This window comes from the organism of the source record quoted next, unplaced genomic scaffold (assembly GCF_019419815.1).
Source record: "Pyrus x bretschneideri cultivar Hongxiangsu unplaced genomic scaffold, Pyrus_bretschneideri_v1 Contig48, whole genome shotgun sequence".
In the NCBI taxonomy this organism is placed as follows: domain Eukaryota; kingdom Viridiplantae; phylum Streptophyta; class Magnoliopsida; order Rosales; family Rosaceae; genus Pyrus; species Pyrus x bretschneideri.
In genome coordinates, this window is record NW_025999785.1 from 2,913,729 (window position 1) to 2,927,137 (window position 13,409).

General features: G+C 38.4%; 3 protein-coding genes across 4 annotated transcripts; all 3 read left to right on the plus strand.

The window, feature by feature from the left end:
• Positions 1-1,407: 1,407 nt before the first annotated feature.
• On the plus strand, positions 1,408-3,623 carry LOC125470104 (REF/SRPP-like protein At3g05500). The gene is made up of 3 exons (XM_048568617.1): positions 1,408-1,786; positions 2,385-2,609; positions 3,004-3,623. Exons 1-3 carry the CDS (start codon positions 1,745-1,747, stop codon positions 3,487-3,489), a joined length of 753 nt encoding a protein of 250 aa, XP_048424574.1. The 5' UTR covers positions 1,408-1,744; the 3' UTR covers positions 3,490-3,623.
• A 753-nt stretch (positions 3,624-4,376) lies between these two features.
• LOC125470101 (ATP-dependent Clp protease proteolytic subunit-related protein 3, chloroplastic-like) lies at positions 4,377-8,072 on the plus strand. The gene is made up of 10 exons (XM_048568605.1): positions 4,377-4,765; positions 5,103-5,204; positions 5,553-5,675; positions 5,751-5,810; positions 6,259-6,355; positions 6,434-6,507; positions 6,796-6,849; positions 6,928-7,011; positions 7,100-7,227; positions 7,738-8,072. The coding sequence occupies exons 1-9, from the start codon at positions 4,481-4,483 to the stop codon at positions 7,202-7,204; spliced, it is 984 nt and encodes a 327-aa protein (XP_048424562.1). The 5' UTR covers positions 4,377-4,480; the 3' UTR covers positions 7,205-7,227; positions 7,738-8,072.
• Positions 8,073-11,378: 3,306 nt separating this feature from the next.
• On the plus strand, positions 11,379-13,376 carry LOC103965305. 2 transcript variants are annotated; one of them, XM_048568512.1, is made up of 3 exons: positions 11,379-11,531; positions 12,036-12,323; positions 12,880-13,376. In XM_048568512.1, the coding sequence occupies exons 2-3, from the start codon at positions 12,071-12,073 to the stop codon at positions 12,915-12,917; spliced, it is 291 nt and encodes a 96-aa protein (XP_048424469.1). In that variant the 5' UTR covers positions 11,379-11,531; positions 12,036-12,070; the 3' UTR covers positions 12,918-13,376. The 2 variants fall into 2 exon arrangements, with proteins under 2 accessions (XP_048424469.1, XP_048424470.1); XM_048568513.1 differs by having other exon boundaries at positions 11,387-11,531; positions 12,000-12,323.
• The last annotated feature ends 33 nt before the right edge of the window (positions 13,377-13,409 follow it).

A 13,409-nucleotide genomic window follows, 5' to 3' on the forward strand; every position in this document is an offset into this window, starting at 1 on the left:
ACCGATCCTTGCCCAGTCGTATTTAAATTATTGTTCAATCTATTTATTTTCACCTTCGCCTAATCGTGAAGTTTGAAGATTATAGTAATACTTTTTGTTATATTCTTGAGTGTGGAACGTCATTTTAACAATGTTTTGGGTCTCCCTACTATATTTTTTACTTATTTTTTTAGTTTTCGACTTAAATAATCTATTAAATATACATTTGTTGCTCAATAAATCGTAAATTTGCTTCCAAATAAATAAATGAAATAGAAAATGATACGATCAGTACTTTGATACCGATTGTCCGCAAGAACTGTCGCTAGTTTTTTAGCAACGGTTCCTGTTAAGAATCGCTATCTTCATACCAAACCTCTCTTTTCAATTTTTTTCTTTTTTATTTTTTACAATCATCTCACCCTCTGACCTTTACTTTACTAAGAAAAAAAAACCTATGCCTTCTTGCTCTGTGATTCTTTATATTTACAATCATCTAGCCACCTACTTCATCTTTATTGCTCCAATTCCGACGACTTTCTCTCTCTCTCCGGAGTCTATCTCATCTTCTCCTTCATCAAATTGGGATGTCTTTCTTCCTGGCTTCGTCTATCAAGTTAATTTTTGTACAATTTTAAAGAATGTAGAGATGAAATTTATGAATCTTTATACTATTTTTTTTAGGGATATTGGGTTCTTTCAACAATTCTTCGATCTATTTACTTCTTGTTTCTTGAATGAATCTCTATAAAATTCTCATAATTAAATAAAAAAAGTTTTAGAAACCCAAAGGGCAACCAAAATATGTTTGAGCCTTTGATTGAGTTGGAAAAAAAAAAAAAATCAAATTTTGGCCCAAAAGAATGGCCCAAAACAGAGTAGTAATTACTATTACTATACTATGTCAACCGAACTATTTGGCATGTCAAAATTCGGTATTCTAAAAGTTTGGTATAGTAATGGTAATAGATTTTATCATACCAAAATTTTAATATAGTAATTGGTACATGGGTTTTGATACAGTAATAACACCCCTATTTGTGACTATTCTACTATCGACATAATGAGACAATATCAAAAGTATCGAAAATGTATTTAATAATGGGAGTTTTAATAAAAAGCCCACGGTACTGTTCACTTTAATTAAAAATCACATTTTTACACTAAAAAGTCAATACTGTTACTATTCACTTTATCCTTTATTTTATTTTTATCGTTAAAACTTAAAGTTTTCAAGCCTTTTTTATTAATTTTTTTTTTAATAATTCTTCATTTAAAAAATATATATATTTTCAAATAATTTGGGCCTCGTATGATATTGGACCTTGACACCTAATCCACCTAGACTCAGTGGGCCATTTAAGTAAGATCCAAGAACCTTCTCGAACTCGCCCCACCGCCGAATCATCCAAAACGTCTATCTCCCCGTCTCCGTTACCCATCACACGAAAACCAAAAAATCCTCTCATGGCGTTCGCGTTCACCCGTTAACGGCTTTAGTTCCCGCATCGTATTCGCCGACTAGTCAACGGCGCAACGTTCACGGAATCCTTCCCCGCCAACACATAACAAACTTTCACACGGAGTTGGCAGTTGGTTGGCTTCGCCACCGATCATTTCTTAAGCGCTAAGAATTAATATTCGGTTTTCTTCCTCCTATAAAACCCTAGTCGTCGTCCTCCAAATCTCCAACAAAATTACAGCGAAACCCAATCATTACCTTCAATTTTCAATTCCAACCAACGAGACAGAAAAGTATTCGATTATGGCCCAAGAAGATTTGAGCGTGCAGGTGCAGCAACAGATGGTATGGACCATCAAAATTCTTCCTTTTTGTTTTGTTGTCATGTTATTTCTTTTTTGGTTTTTGGTAGAGATTTGTAGTGTTTGGATGCCCAGAAAATTTTGGAATTGAAAACATTATGGGGTTTTGAGATATGTTTTTGAGAAATACCCAAGTTCTGTAATGTCCCCCCTTTGTTGTTATAAGCAATTTCTTTGTTCAGTTTTGGTAGAGTTTGATAGTGTTTGGCTGCACAGAAAGTTTTGGAACTTATAATATCATGGGGTTGGGTTTTAAGAAATAACCATGTTTTGTAATTCCTTGTTCATTTTTGTTTGGGGTTTGGTAGTGTTTGGCTGCCCAGAAATTTGATAGTGTTCAAATTATTTAGGCTGAGTAGCAGTTGCCATAAACCTTCATGTTATTGCTTTGTTCATTTGTGATTGGGATTGGGAGTGTTTGGCTGCCTAGAAAGTTTGGAACAGAAAATATATGCCGATTTTAAGAAATAGTGATTTATCCAAGTTTTGTAATTTGCTCCCTTTGTTCTTGTCAATTTCTGAAATAGTCAAACAATGAATTACGTGTTAATATTTATTGATATGTGTTTGTAATTTTTTAGACTGTGGAGGAGGAACAGAGGCTCAAGTACTTCCAATTTGTTCAAGTGGCTGCAGCTTATGCCGAGGTTTGCTTCACAAACTTGTACGGTTATGCCAAGGAAAGGTCAGGGCCTTTGAAGCCTGGAGTTGAGTCCGTGGAGGGAACAGTGAAGACCGTTGTTGGACCTGTCTACAACAAGTACCATGATGTCCCTGCTCACCTCCTCACCTTTGTGGATCGCAAGGTACTTTGATCTTTTCACGTTTCAAGGTTTTTTCGCGCTATTGTGGCTCTTGAGTTATGTAGGAATTCTTGAACCCAAGAGTTAAGAATAACAATGTGTCATTACCTAGAATAGAATAACCACTTGGAATAACAGAACATATTACGTTTGTTGAAAAATGTTAATCGTATGGATGTGATCCTCATTGTGCATCTTGATCAATTGGATCGTGTCTTTGTAGATTTGAACATGTCTTATGGTATTCGGATTATTGTGTGGCATCTTCGTTTTGTTCGTTGATAGGATCAATGGTTGCATCTAATTTTAGTTTCATACTAGCTTAGGATTGGTGGTTGTATTACAAATGTGTGAAGCTTCGTCGTGCAAGTTGCTAATTACGTTGGAATTTCTTCAGGTTGATCAGTCTGTTACCAAGCTGGACAGCCGTGTGCCACCAGTGGTTAAGCAGGCCTCATCCAAAGCTCTATGCGCCGCTCAAAAGGCCCCAGAGGCAGCACGAGCGGTTGCCTCTGAGCTTAAGCGTGCTGGGGTTGTAGACACTGCCTCAAGCTGTGCTAAGTCTGTCTACTCAAAGTGCGAACCCACAGCCAAAGACCTGTATGCTAAGTACGAACCAAAAGCCGAGCAGTGTGCTGTTTCTGCATGGCGAAAGGTGAATCAAGTCCTCCCAAAGGTGGTTGATGTCGTTGTACCAACCGCAGCATATTGTTCCGAAAAGTACAACCAGACCGTGCAGAGCACTGCGGAGAAGGGCTACCGGGTCTCCTCCTACCTGCCTTTGGTTCCCACAGAGAAAATCGCCATGGTTTTCGCCGAGAAAGCGCCCGAAGCAGAGCCTTTGGTTGCAAGCCACGGTGAAGCTGATGTTGCCATTTATTGATGGATTTTCAGTGTTGATGTTGTTTTACCCTTTGGGTTTGTGATTTTATGTAAGAATTTGGGCCATGCTTTAGGCATGGTTTTTTACTCTCTGTCAAATGTTTAATATGTATTACATGTTTACTTATTATTTTCTGTATAAAATGTCACTAGTACTCAAAAATAGTTATTCTGCATTGATATAAGTGCAGGTTACTTAAAATGACGTTAACTTCCAACAAATTTTCTTCAAAATTTATAACTCGAGGCGATTGATCCAAACATAATTCTGATTAGTAGGCTATTGATCCTTGACCTAGAAACGTAATGTCTAGGTTTGGGTTGTAATCACCAACATAATGGTAAACTGTAACATTTTAAAAATTTTATACGTTCGGATGATTATTTGAAACACAACTTGAGTACATGGATTGCAAACTATAATCTTTCCTTTTCTTTTATTTGATCGAGAATTCGAACTTAAACCCCTTCTGACTATATAAAAAAAGAACAATTTCACTCGACTAACATGCTCGTTTGAAAGTACTCATAAAATGACTGAAACCATTTTTGGTAAAAATGTTTTTGAACCAACCTTTAGTAAAAACGCGAATGAATCTTGAAAAAGCACTTCAAGTCTTTCAGAATCCAAAAACACTTTCTCTAAAAACATTTTGAGTTATTTTATAAACACTTTTAAACAATCCCTAGTCCGTGCATCGGCCACGCTACCTCTAGATGAAAAATGCACGTCAAAAAGCATGTGAGGTGTTCATGGTGCCAAGTATTTTTCTTTTTGGGCCATTTTGTGGGCTCGAAAAGAACTCAACAGTCAACACCAAATTTGTCTGGGCCTGAAGGGGACCCACAAGTCCACAACAACATCCACAACTTCTTCTTCTCCACAGTTACCAGCCGAAGCTTGAAGCCCTTCCTCCTTCAACTTCAACGAACCAATCTCAAAACTTCCACTCCACCAATTTTCCTCATAGAAAACCCAGAAAAATACTCCAATGGCGAGCAGTTTGCAGCTGCCAATCTCCATATCGTCAGCTTCTACGTCGTCGTTTAGGCCCAGAAATGCTCGGAAGTTCACAGCTTTTTGTTCCGTTAACGCGAAAGCAACGGCCAAAATCCCGATTCCTCCGATAAACCCCAAGGACCCCTTTCTTTCGAGGCTCGCTGCGGTGGCTGCCAAGTCCCCGGAAACCTTGCTTAACCGGCCGCCTCAAAATTCCGACTCTCTCCCGTACTTGGATGTGTTTGATGAACCTATTCTTATGGCCACTCCTGCCCAAGTACCTCTCTCTCTCTCTCTCTCTCTCTCTCTCTCTCTAAGTTTTTACTTCAAGTATGAATTGTTTCTGTTTTTGAAGGATTGAAGTGAAATTTATAGATTAATTTGATGGGTACCATTGATATTATGGAAAGAATCTTAGTTTTGTATTGGTTAAGCAGGTTTTTGTTCAAAAATTTTAATTTTCAATTAGTTTTTTGCATAAGTTTTAATGATATGGTAGTGCTAGTAGAATTTTCAGGTTTTTTCACTGTAAATTTGACTTGTTATTCTCGGTTAATCGGTATTCTTTTTGTTTGGTTATTTGGTAATCTTGTGCTGTTCTCTGCTTGAACTAGGTGGAAAGATCGGTTTCTTACAACGAGCATAGGCCCAGGAAGCCACCTCCAGACCTGCCCTCATTGTTACTCCACGGAAGAATAGTTTATATTGGCATGCCTGTGAGTTTTTGAATCCAATATTTATATTGTTGTAGGTGCCATCTTATGGAAGTATCAAATTCTGCTGTCTTATCATACATATCGTGCTTTTGGGGTGAGAATTGGGAGGCCGGAGCGTGTCTTCGGGGCTGATACAAAAACAAAATGGGGAAATGTTTTTCTTGGTAAAGTAGTGTGGTTCTAAGTGTACACTTTGAGGGTGTTCTCTGGGTAATTCAAAAGGGGAAGATATGACTAGAATTATATGGGAATAATGGCGAAACTATTCATAATTGGTTTCAATCAATCTTATTGTCACTCTGTTCGTGCATTTTGTGAAATCTGTTGAAAATTGCTCTTATGTTTCAGTTAGTGCCAGCAGTAACAGAGCTTATTGTTGCGGAATTGATGTATCTGCAATGGATGGATCCTAAACAACCAATATATATTTATATTAATTCGACGGGAACCACCCGTGATGATGGTGAAACCGTAAGTCTGGTGTTTCTGTTCAAAGTAAGATGCACCAATTATCTATATCATGTATTCCAAATGCTTATTTTTCAGGTTGGCATGGAGTCAGAGGGATTTGCTATCTATGATGCTATGATGCAGTTGAAAAATGAGGTGATTCTCTTTAAGAATTGTTGTACTTTGCATAATTATTTGCTCTAACTTGGTGGTGGCCATGATGTTAGTGTTTTGGGTGTGGGTTTGGAGCTACATGGGGTGTTTTTTGTTAAGTTGGAGATAATGCCATATGCAAGTGGTGGCACCTTAGCAGTGATGCGATGTGATGCTTTAGTAATTGGTGCTTGTGGTGATTATTTGGGGGTGAAACAGTTGGGATGCAGTGACAGTGAAAATTTTGGGGATGGTTTATAAAATTCTATGTAGTAGTGTATATCGAGTTTTATATGCAGAGTTATTGACGTTTTTATGTTCCTCTTCCTACTCTCCAAACTACATGTGCAAAGGGATTTCGACATTGGAAAGTAGGGAAATGATTTGCTTTCGGTTATGATATGAATGCTGTACGTTTTACCTTATTACATACTTGTTCTTGCTTATTCAGATACATACGGTTGCCGTTGGGGCTGCTATAGGTCAAGCTTGTCTGTTGCTTTCAGCAGGAACTGAGGGCAAACGATTTATGATGCCACATGCCAAAGGTATGACACATTTTTCTTTAAAAGGTTGCAATCTCAGATCTTTAAAACTTTCATTAATTTCCTTCAATCCTGCTTCAGCAATGATCCAGCAACCTCGTGTCCCATCATCTGGACTGATGCCTGCTAGTGACGTTCTTATTCGTGCAAAAGAGGTGAATTCCTCTTTCATTTCTTTCCACCATTTAATTGTTCTAGTCCTAATCATGTATTTGTGCATCACCTCTTTATTTCCTTGGCCTCTGAACTTATTTGGAGGATTCAAAATAGAAAGGTTTCTTTCACATCGTTTTTATCTTTTTCATTATGCAAAATATAATGATAGAAACTTTGTGGGGGCTGTGAATTAAGCTTTCATTTCATTTATACTGTCACAATCTTTTGAATTTAATTTATTCTGTGCATTTTGTGAAAACATTAACATTGTGTGAAGTACTTTTCAGGTAATCACAAATAGGGACATTCTCGTAAAGCTTCTGGCCAAACACACAGGAAATGTAAGCTCTATTTATAAGATTTAATCAGCGTACGAGCAAAAAGTAGGGAACTTATGTTATCGTGTTATTTTGTATTAGTCAGAGGAGGCTGTTGCTAAGGTGATGAGAAGACCATTTTATATGGATTCTACAACTGCTAAACAATTCGGGGTGATTGACAAGGTAAGTCCTTCGACAGAGTCTTCATCTACCCTTTTTCTTCAATATTTGTGGAAAGTTGACTGTTCTAGGGCGGCAATACCTGGTGCAGATCCTTTGGCGTGGTCAAGAAAAGATAATGGCAGATGTAGCCTCCCCTGAGGAATGGGATAAGACAGCTGGCGTCAAAGTTGTAGATGAACTTGGTGGTCTGTAAGGGAAGCAATGTGTTCATTGTAGGTGAGTTAACCTTTTCTTCAGTATTTAACAACTGTCATTCATGGCTCAGTAATAATTAGGTGCACGGGCATGGCAGGTCGGTCAGTGTTTATTTTAAGTGGGAGATTAGTATATGTTGTAGAGTTTCTCCATTTGTTTAGGGGTAATGGTATGAAGTTATGAACGTCCATGTATTGATTAGAAACCTGAGTCATGATTAGAAGAATGTTGTATTTATGCATACATTTTTCTGGGTGTGATCCAAACAGAATTTCCACAGCAGAGATTATACGAAATGCACAGGCTACAAAGCCATTACCTAGTTGTATCTGGGTATGATTGTTGACGAGATATGCATGGCAGGCTGTTTTGCATTTGAATAAAACGACATGAACAACAGATTAAAGCATGGTTATAATAGAAAGTTGCAAGACACAGTGCAGATTGTTTCGGTTCCTGTTTGTTCATAATGTTTATGGTAGCAAGATGCTTTCGGCCAGATTTCTGATCGGAATGATTTTCTTGGTGTAGGAGTTATCACATGGATACTGTAGGAATTGTTACATGGTTGGCTGCTTGTCAGGGGCTCTTTGGTTATGGGTCGAAGCATTAATGTAAAGAGCGCTAAATTGTCTAGCGGGGAGTATAAAGATGGAAGGAACCAGACAACGACCTGTTTATGTGTAAGGAAGTGGATGGGAGAGAGATGCCAAATTGAATTGCCCCTAGAACAAATCTGAAGGGTGCAAAAAACATGTACTTTTTGAGAGTTGAAGAATGACAACACTTTCTTACGTTCTATATTATCTTGGTGATGAATCGTTGTCTTTTTTTCCCCTATCAAAAAGAAGAAAGCTGAGTTTCTATGTTTGATGTCTTGGTGATGGATAACCTAGTGAAAAATTCAACGGACAAAACGCTTGGCAATCCAATTTGTACCGTGTATAATGTTTCACTGCCAAACGAAGTTTCACATCGAAGAAACTTAAGTGGTGAAAATTTGAAGTAATACAAACCGAAGTCTTTTCGATGTGAAACTTCCAGTTAAATTTGTTTTGTTTCCGGTCTTCTACTTACTCATCCAGAATTTTCTGGAAGATATGGTGGTGGAAAACCTGTAGAGGCTGCCTCCAAAATCCCTAAAGCAATTCAAACGCGTTCAGAAGTCGTGGCACAATTTGATCAATTGGTTGTAAGCCATCTCTGGTGATGAATTAATAATTCGAAGTACCTTTCTTTCGTATTCTTGATAAACCAGCGTTTATATATAGATGTAGGAAGATCCATTAATAGCCTAGCTTCGTGGCCAAACACCTTTCCAATTCCTCGATGTCCAGCATCATGTCAAGCAAACTGTCCTCAACACCACCAACATTAGCGATGCATGGGAAATACGTTTAATCCTAGGCGACACATGCAGTAAGGCGAAGGAAGTCAGATTTTCGTTACGTAATCTTTGCAACGATACGGACTTGTGTTGATGAGGTTGTGGAACAGCTTCATGTTCAGCAATTTCCGATGAGTAATCATCCTTCTAATATTCAAATTTCAGGTCATTTTTGTGATGGGATCGTTTGCCTATATGATTTACTTAGGGAGGACTGTGTTGTTTTATGCAATCCAGCCATCAAGGAATTTAAGCTTCTTCCCAAGTCCGGTCTTCTTCTTCCTCAACCAGATCTAGATGACGATGATGGAGTAGATACCGTGATCAATGTCATCGGATGTGGCTATGATTCTAAAACTAACAGTACAAGGTTGTTAGAACTGTAGAATTTTGGCAGCTGGGATCAAGAAAACGATGTCCTCCTTTCGTTTGATATGGGTGACGAGGTATTTCATAATATACTATTGCCAGATATTTTCCATGGGAGAAAGCATTGGTACAAGAGCATTTTGGTGTGGAATGAATCCAATACTTTTATTTTTATATAAATTTGAAGCAGAAAGTGGAGTTTCTATGTTTGATATAAAGGTTCGTGGATAAAACGCTAACCATTGAATTTGCACCAGATACTTGGATTCCGTTGGTATTTTTGAAGAGTGACGAGCTTCTTATGGCTGCCACTGATGGACGTGTTGTCTGCTATAACATCGATACACGAAAGCTCAGGTATCTTCCTGTTCGTGGCGCGGAAAGTCCAGATCTAATGCTAGCTTCTGTTTATGTGAACAGTATTGTTTCAGTTAAGGGAGACAACAAGCTTGAGGGCATTGATGTATAATTCCTCCAGATATTGATGAATGCGATATGCAGCGGATTGATGTCCGATAAGGATGATATGCTGTATCTCGATGTTCTCCATGGGCTCTCTTTCTAGTTCTCATTTTGTATTACATTTAACCTTCCAAGTGTATAATCAGTGTGTGTAAACGCACACAGAGTTTCACAGTTCCAACATATTTACATGGAATAAAACATATGGAAGCCGATGGCTTGGCTAAATCGAGTCTCTCCTTTGATTTGGATGCGGTTGGTTTGAGCATATCCACCCCTTGCATCTACTCTATTTTTTTCACATATGATGTTTCTGAGATTTTTGGACATAGAGCTACGTTTCTGTACGTTCTCTCGGTTAAGCTGTGAATGAGAGAGTGGGTGATGGCATCAGCTCTCGAACAGTTACAGAGCAGTGGGAAGGTTCCTATGAGCACAGCCAAGTGAACATTCTAATTTACTTAGGAACCGAAAAATTGCTGGTTTGTCATGTATGCGATTGCCTTTTGTGCTTAAATTTGGAGAACAATTGTAACTTTTGTATAGCCAAGTGAACATTCTAATTTACTTAGGCAATTATAATTCGTTATACATTGCAGCGAAACATTTATGTTACACCTGTTGTTCGAATATCACCTCTTTTAGGGTCGAATGTGACTTATGACGATTCAATGAACTCGCCAAACATCGTCTGGCTGGTTCCATTGCCAAGCAATTCAACTAAGCTTGGGCAGCACCAGGTAACTTCGCCTAACCAGTTTAAAGAAATTAGCTTCAGTGGTTATCATACAGTTATGTAATGCCGCTTGTTGATTTTCAGGTGTTCTTGTAGCGCTCGATGCCCATCCAGATGGAATCATATATCGATATCGATATCGATATCTCATAACCGAATATGTAAATACGCAAGGGCTACATGCGAAGGTGCGAAGATTTAACTTATGAGATGCCAAGTTCCAGAAGATTACGAAAAACAATCTTTCATTCGTCGTCAGATGATCTTGGGGAAGTTGCGGTTGATGTCAACTACTTGGATGTGTCGAATGTGGAATCAACGTTCCAGATTTTCATTTGCCGATGCTCTTTTCAAGGTTCTTAATCTTACCACATGCTTTCCTCCGGTCGCCTTGTCTGTTCTACAGTGCCAAGTAACCATGTCTCACTTTGCTTTGTTCCGCACAACATTATACCATAAGTTTTCCTTGGTCGTCTTCTTTTCAACAGGACAGCGCTAGCGAGGCATGCAAGAAATTGTTTTGGTATAATTTCAGAGAGTAAGATCCGAGTTTACGCAAGAGATTGCTTTGGTTTCTTTCAGTGGCAGATTGCAAGGCATGCAACCCGAATTTGCCACTGTTGGAGTAGTACCATTTTCAAGCATTTCAATAGTACCCTGGTTTCAACGCTTTTGGTTTACATGCTTGAGTAGTAAGAAATCCCTTAAAAGTGCAGCATTTTACCGTTGTGCAAGTAACGAGAATTCAACTCTTGCCTCGCCCTTGGTGTCCGCTTAAAGCAAATGCTAAATTTTAAAAGTGCAAGTTCGAGATTTTGTTCGTATAAAATTTAGAAGTCATGCAACAATCACTCTTCGATGGCGAAGTGAAATATTTTATTTCCATGAAAAACACTTTTAATTTTTGGTTAAAAGTTTTAGAAGTGATTTTCAGCCTCTTTCACGAGAGAAAAATTTACATGAAATGAGTTCACCGCGGTTTATTCAAATAAAACAATGACATATGTAAGTTTCTCAACATATAAATTTTATTATTGAATTGAGATGCCACATAATAATGAATTCGTTTCATATAAGTTGTTCTCATTTCACAGTCACACCCAAATGCGTTGTAATTCAAATTAAATTACATTTCACCGTCGGAAAGTCAAGAAATCCAACAACACGGGTCGGGTCAGGTTCTATCCGGACTCCCAGCCTAAACCCCGGCATAAAAGAGGAGAAAAAGCCCATTGGGGTTTATTCGGATTCACCAGTCCACCATTTTTCTCGCCCATTTTTGCACTTTCCTAGCCACCAAACACATCAAAAATCTCCAGTCACCTGATCGAAATCTGTTTAGTGTTTCGTCGGCAAGATTTAATTTTCGAGGTAATTAGTTAACTTTCTCTTCTCTCTCAATTAGCAACCAAACACAAACTTGCACTTTAAATTAGCTGAGTGACATTTTTTTTTTTATTGCTGTGATCTTGAAATGCATAGACCCACGACTTTGATTTGGGAAATTTTCGTTTTTTCTTACTCGGGTGCTCTTTTTTAATTTTTCCGATTTGTTTAATTGTGATGCAGTATTTGGTGTTCTAGGGCTTGATTTTGGGATAATTGTCTATTTATTTGCTCCAATAATTTCTTTTTTTTGGTGAAATTTCCAAATTTAAGATATTTTCTGCATATTTTTTAGAAAGCATTGGATGATATTATGGATTGAAGACATGTTTTGTTTATGGCTTTGGCCGATGATAAGTGGGATTAGGCATTGATGCACTTGATCAAGTTTTAAACTTTTTCATTTCTTTCATATTTTGTGGTTAATTTTCTAGTGGATTTCTAATTTACCAGTGTTTTTTTGGTTGGCGTACGACGTTCAAATTCAAGGTTGTGCAAGCTCTAAAGTGAGCTAGTTTACAGTCATGGCCTCCGAAGAGCCAAGGGACCCGTTCAAAGGGGTGGATTGGAAAGCTGTTGGCAATGACATGCAGAAGGACCCCGGTGTTAAACCGGGGATTAAGAAGCGGCTTCCCAGGAAGATTAGGCAGATTCCGGATTGCTATTTTCTTCCTCGAAGATCCCTACCCTATAACATTGCATTTTTTGGAGCGTGCATTGCTGGTGGAATTGGTGCTGGCATGCTGTTGGAGGTCTGGATAAACAAGAAAGTTAGAGGTATGCCCTGTAATTCCGATGTTGGTTTTCTTTCCTTAAGGTAGGGGTTCGACCTCTAGGGACGAAAACAAGTGTAGGATTGAATGCCTCGTGTTCTGCATAGTGATCACAAGTTCTGGTCTGGTCAAGACAACTATAATTTCCACCTTTGCAAGTTTAGTAATGCTTTTGGTTAGCTGCAATGCTAACATTAGACACTGTATCTTTGAGACTTTTCCATGATGCGGAATTATGCACTTACGGGTTCTTGGTTTACATTGGACATCTGAACATTAGGAAATCACGAACGATGTTAAAGTAAGAAATATGTGATCAGACTGCTGACATTCACGGCATTGTTTGTTGTAATACATTACTAAGACATGTACAAGCATTTCTTGTTGTATATACCAACACGTTCGATCTCTTTTGATCTGTGCTATCAGTTTTGGCTAATCTTGGTTGTTCTGAACCGGCTTATACATTTCTGATTGTTTTCAGTTTCATCATTTGGTTTCTAATCATTTCATTTCGTTTATAGAGCTTATGCTAATATGTTCCTGCTTCGGTGTTGCAGAGGATGGAGGCGTTGTATGGGAGTTCGACAAAAAATAGCCTTAGATGGATGGAATTGTGAATGTGACGGCATTAAAAATGCCCCACCTTCTTTCTGTGCCTCTTCTCTCTTTCGGAGTTTGCTTAACGAGTCGTAGGCTGTAAAGACATCGGAATTCGGTTTCTACACTGATCGGCTGACGTTTGCTTGACATTTTTGTGTCATGCTAATGAGCATACGATGTTGTTCTCACATCTTCTTACGGTTTGTTTTACACAATGTTCTGCATACAATGATTCAGATTTATATAACGTTGAATGAACCGAGGGGCAATATACTTGGGCCTGAAATGGGCCGAGTCTTAGGTTTGTTTGATGCTGTACACCCCCAAGCACTAGGCGGAAAGCCGTGTGTGAGTTTGTGCCATGTTTTGGGCTATGATTCTGTAAGCATTCGCTCGTGTACTAGTTGATTTAGCAACACAATCTCAATTTGATTAAGCGATTCTGAGTTCAAAATCTTTCCACATTATTTGATTGATTAGAAATATG

Excerpts from the sequence above, each read along its gene's own strand:
- LOC125470104 (XM_048568617.1), top strand. The coding sequence starts at position 1,745 with ATGGCCCAAGAAGATTTGAGCGTGCAGGTGCAGCAACAGATG. Across the intron at positions 1,787-2,384 it reads TGCAGGTGCAGCAACAGATG|ACTGTGGAGGAGGAACAGAG; the intron begins GTATGGACCATC and ends GTAATTTTTTAG. Across the intron at positions 2,610-3,003 it reads TCACCTTTGTGGATCGCAAG|GTTGATCAGTCTGTTACCAA; the intron begins GTACTTTGATCT and ends GAATTTCTTCAG.
- LOC125470101 (XM_048568605.1), top strand. The coding sequence starts at position 4,481 with ATGGCGAGCAGTTTGCAGCTGCCAATCTCCATATCGTCAGCTTCTACG. Across the intron at positions 6,850-6,927 it reads TGGCCAAACACACAGGAAAT|TCAGAGGAGGCTGTTGCTAA; the intron begins GTAAGCTCTATT and ends ATTTTGTATTAG. Across the intron at positions 7,012-7,099 it reads AATTCGGGGTGATTGACAAG|ATCCTTTGGCGTGGTCAAGA; the intron begins GTAAGTCCTTCG and ends TACCTGGTGCAG.
- LOC103965305 (XM_048568512.1), top strand. The coding sequence starts at position 12,071 with ATGGCCTCCGAAGAGCCAAGGGACCCGTTCAAAGGGGTGGATTGGAAA. Across the intron at positions 12,324-12,879 it reads GATAAACAAGAAAGTTAGAG|AGGATGGAGGCGTTGTATGG; the intron begins GTATGCCCTGTA and ends TCGGTGTTGCAG.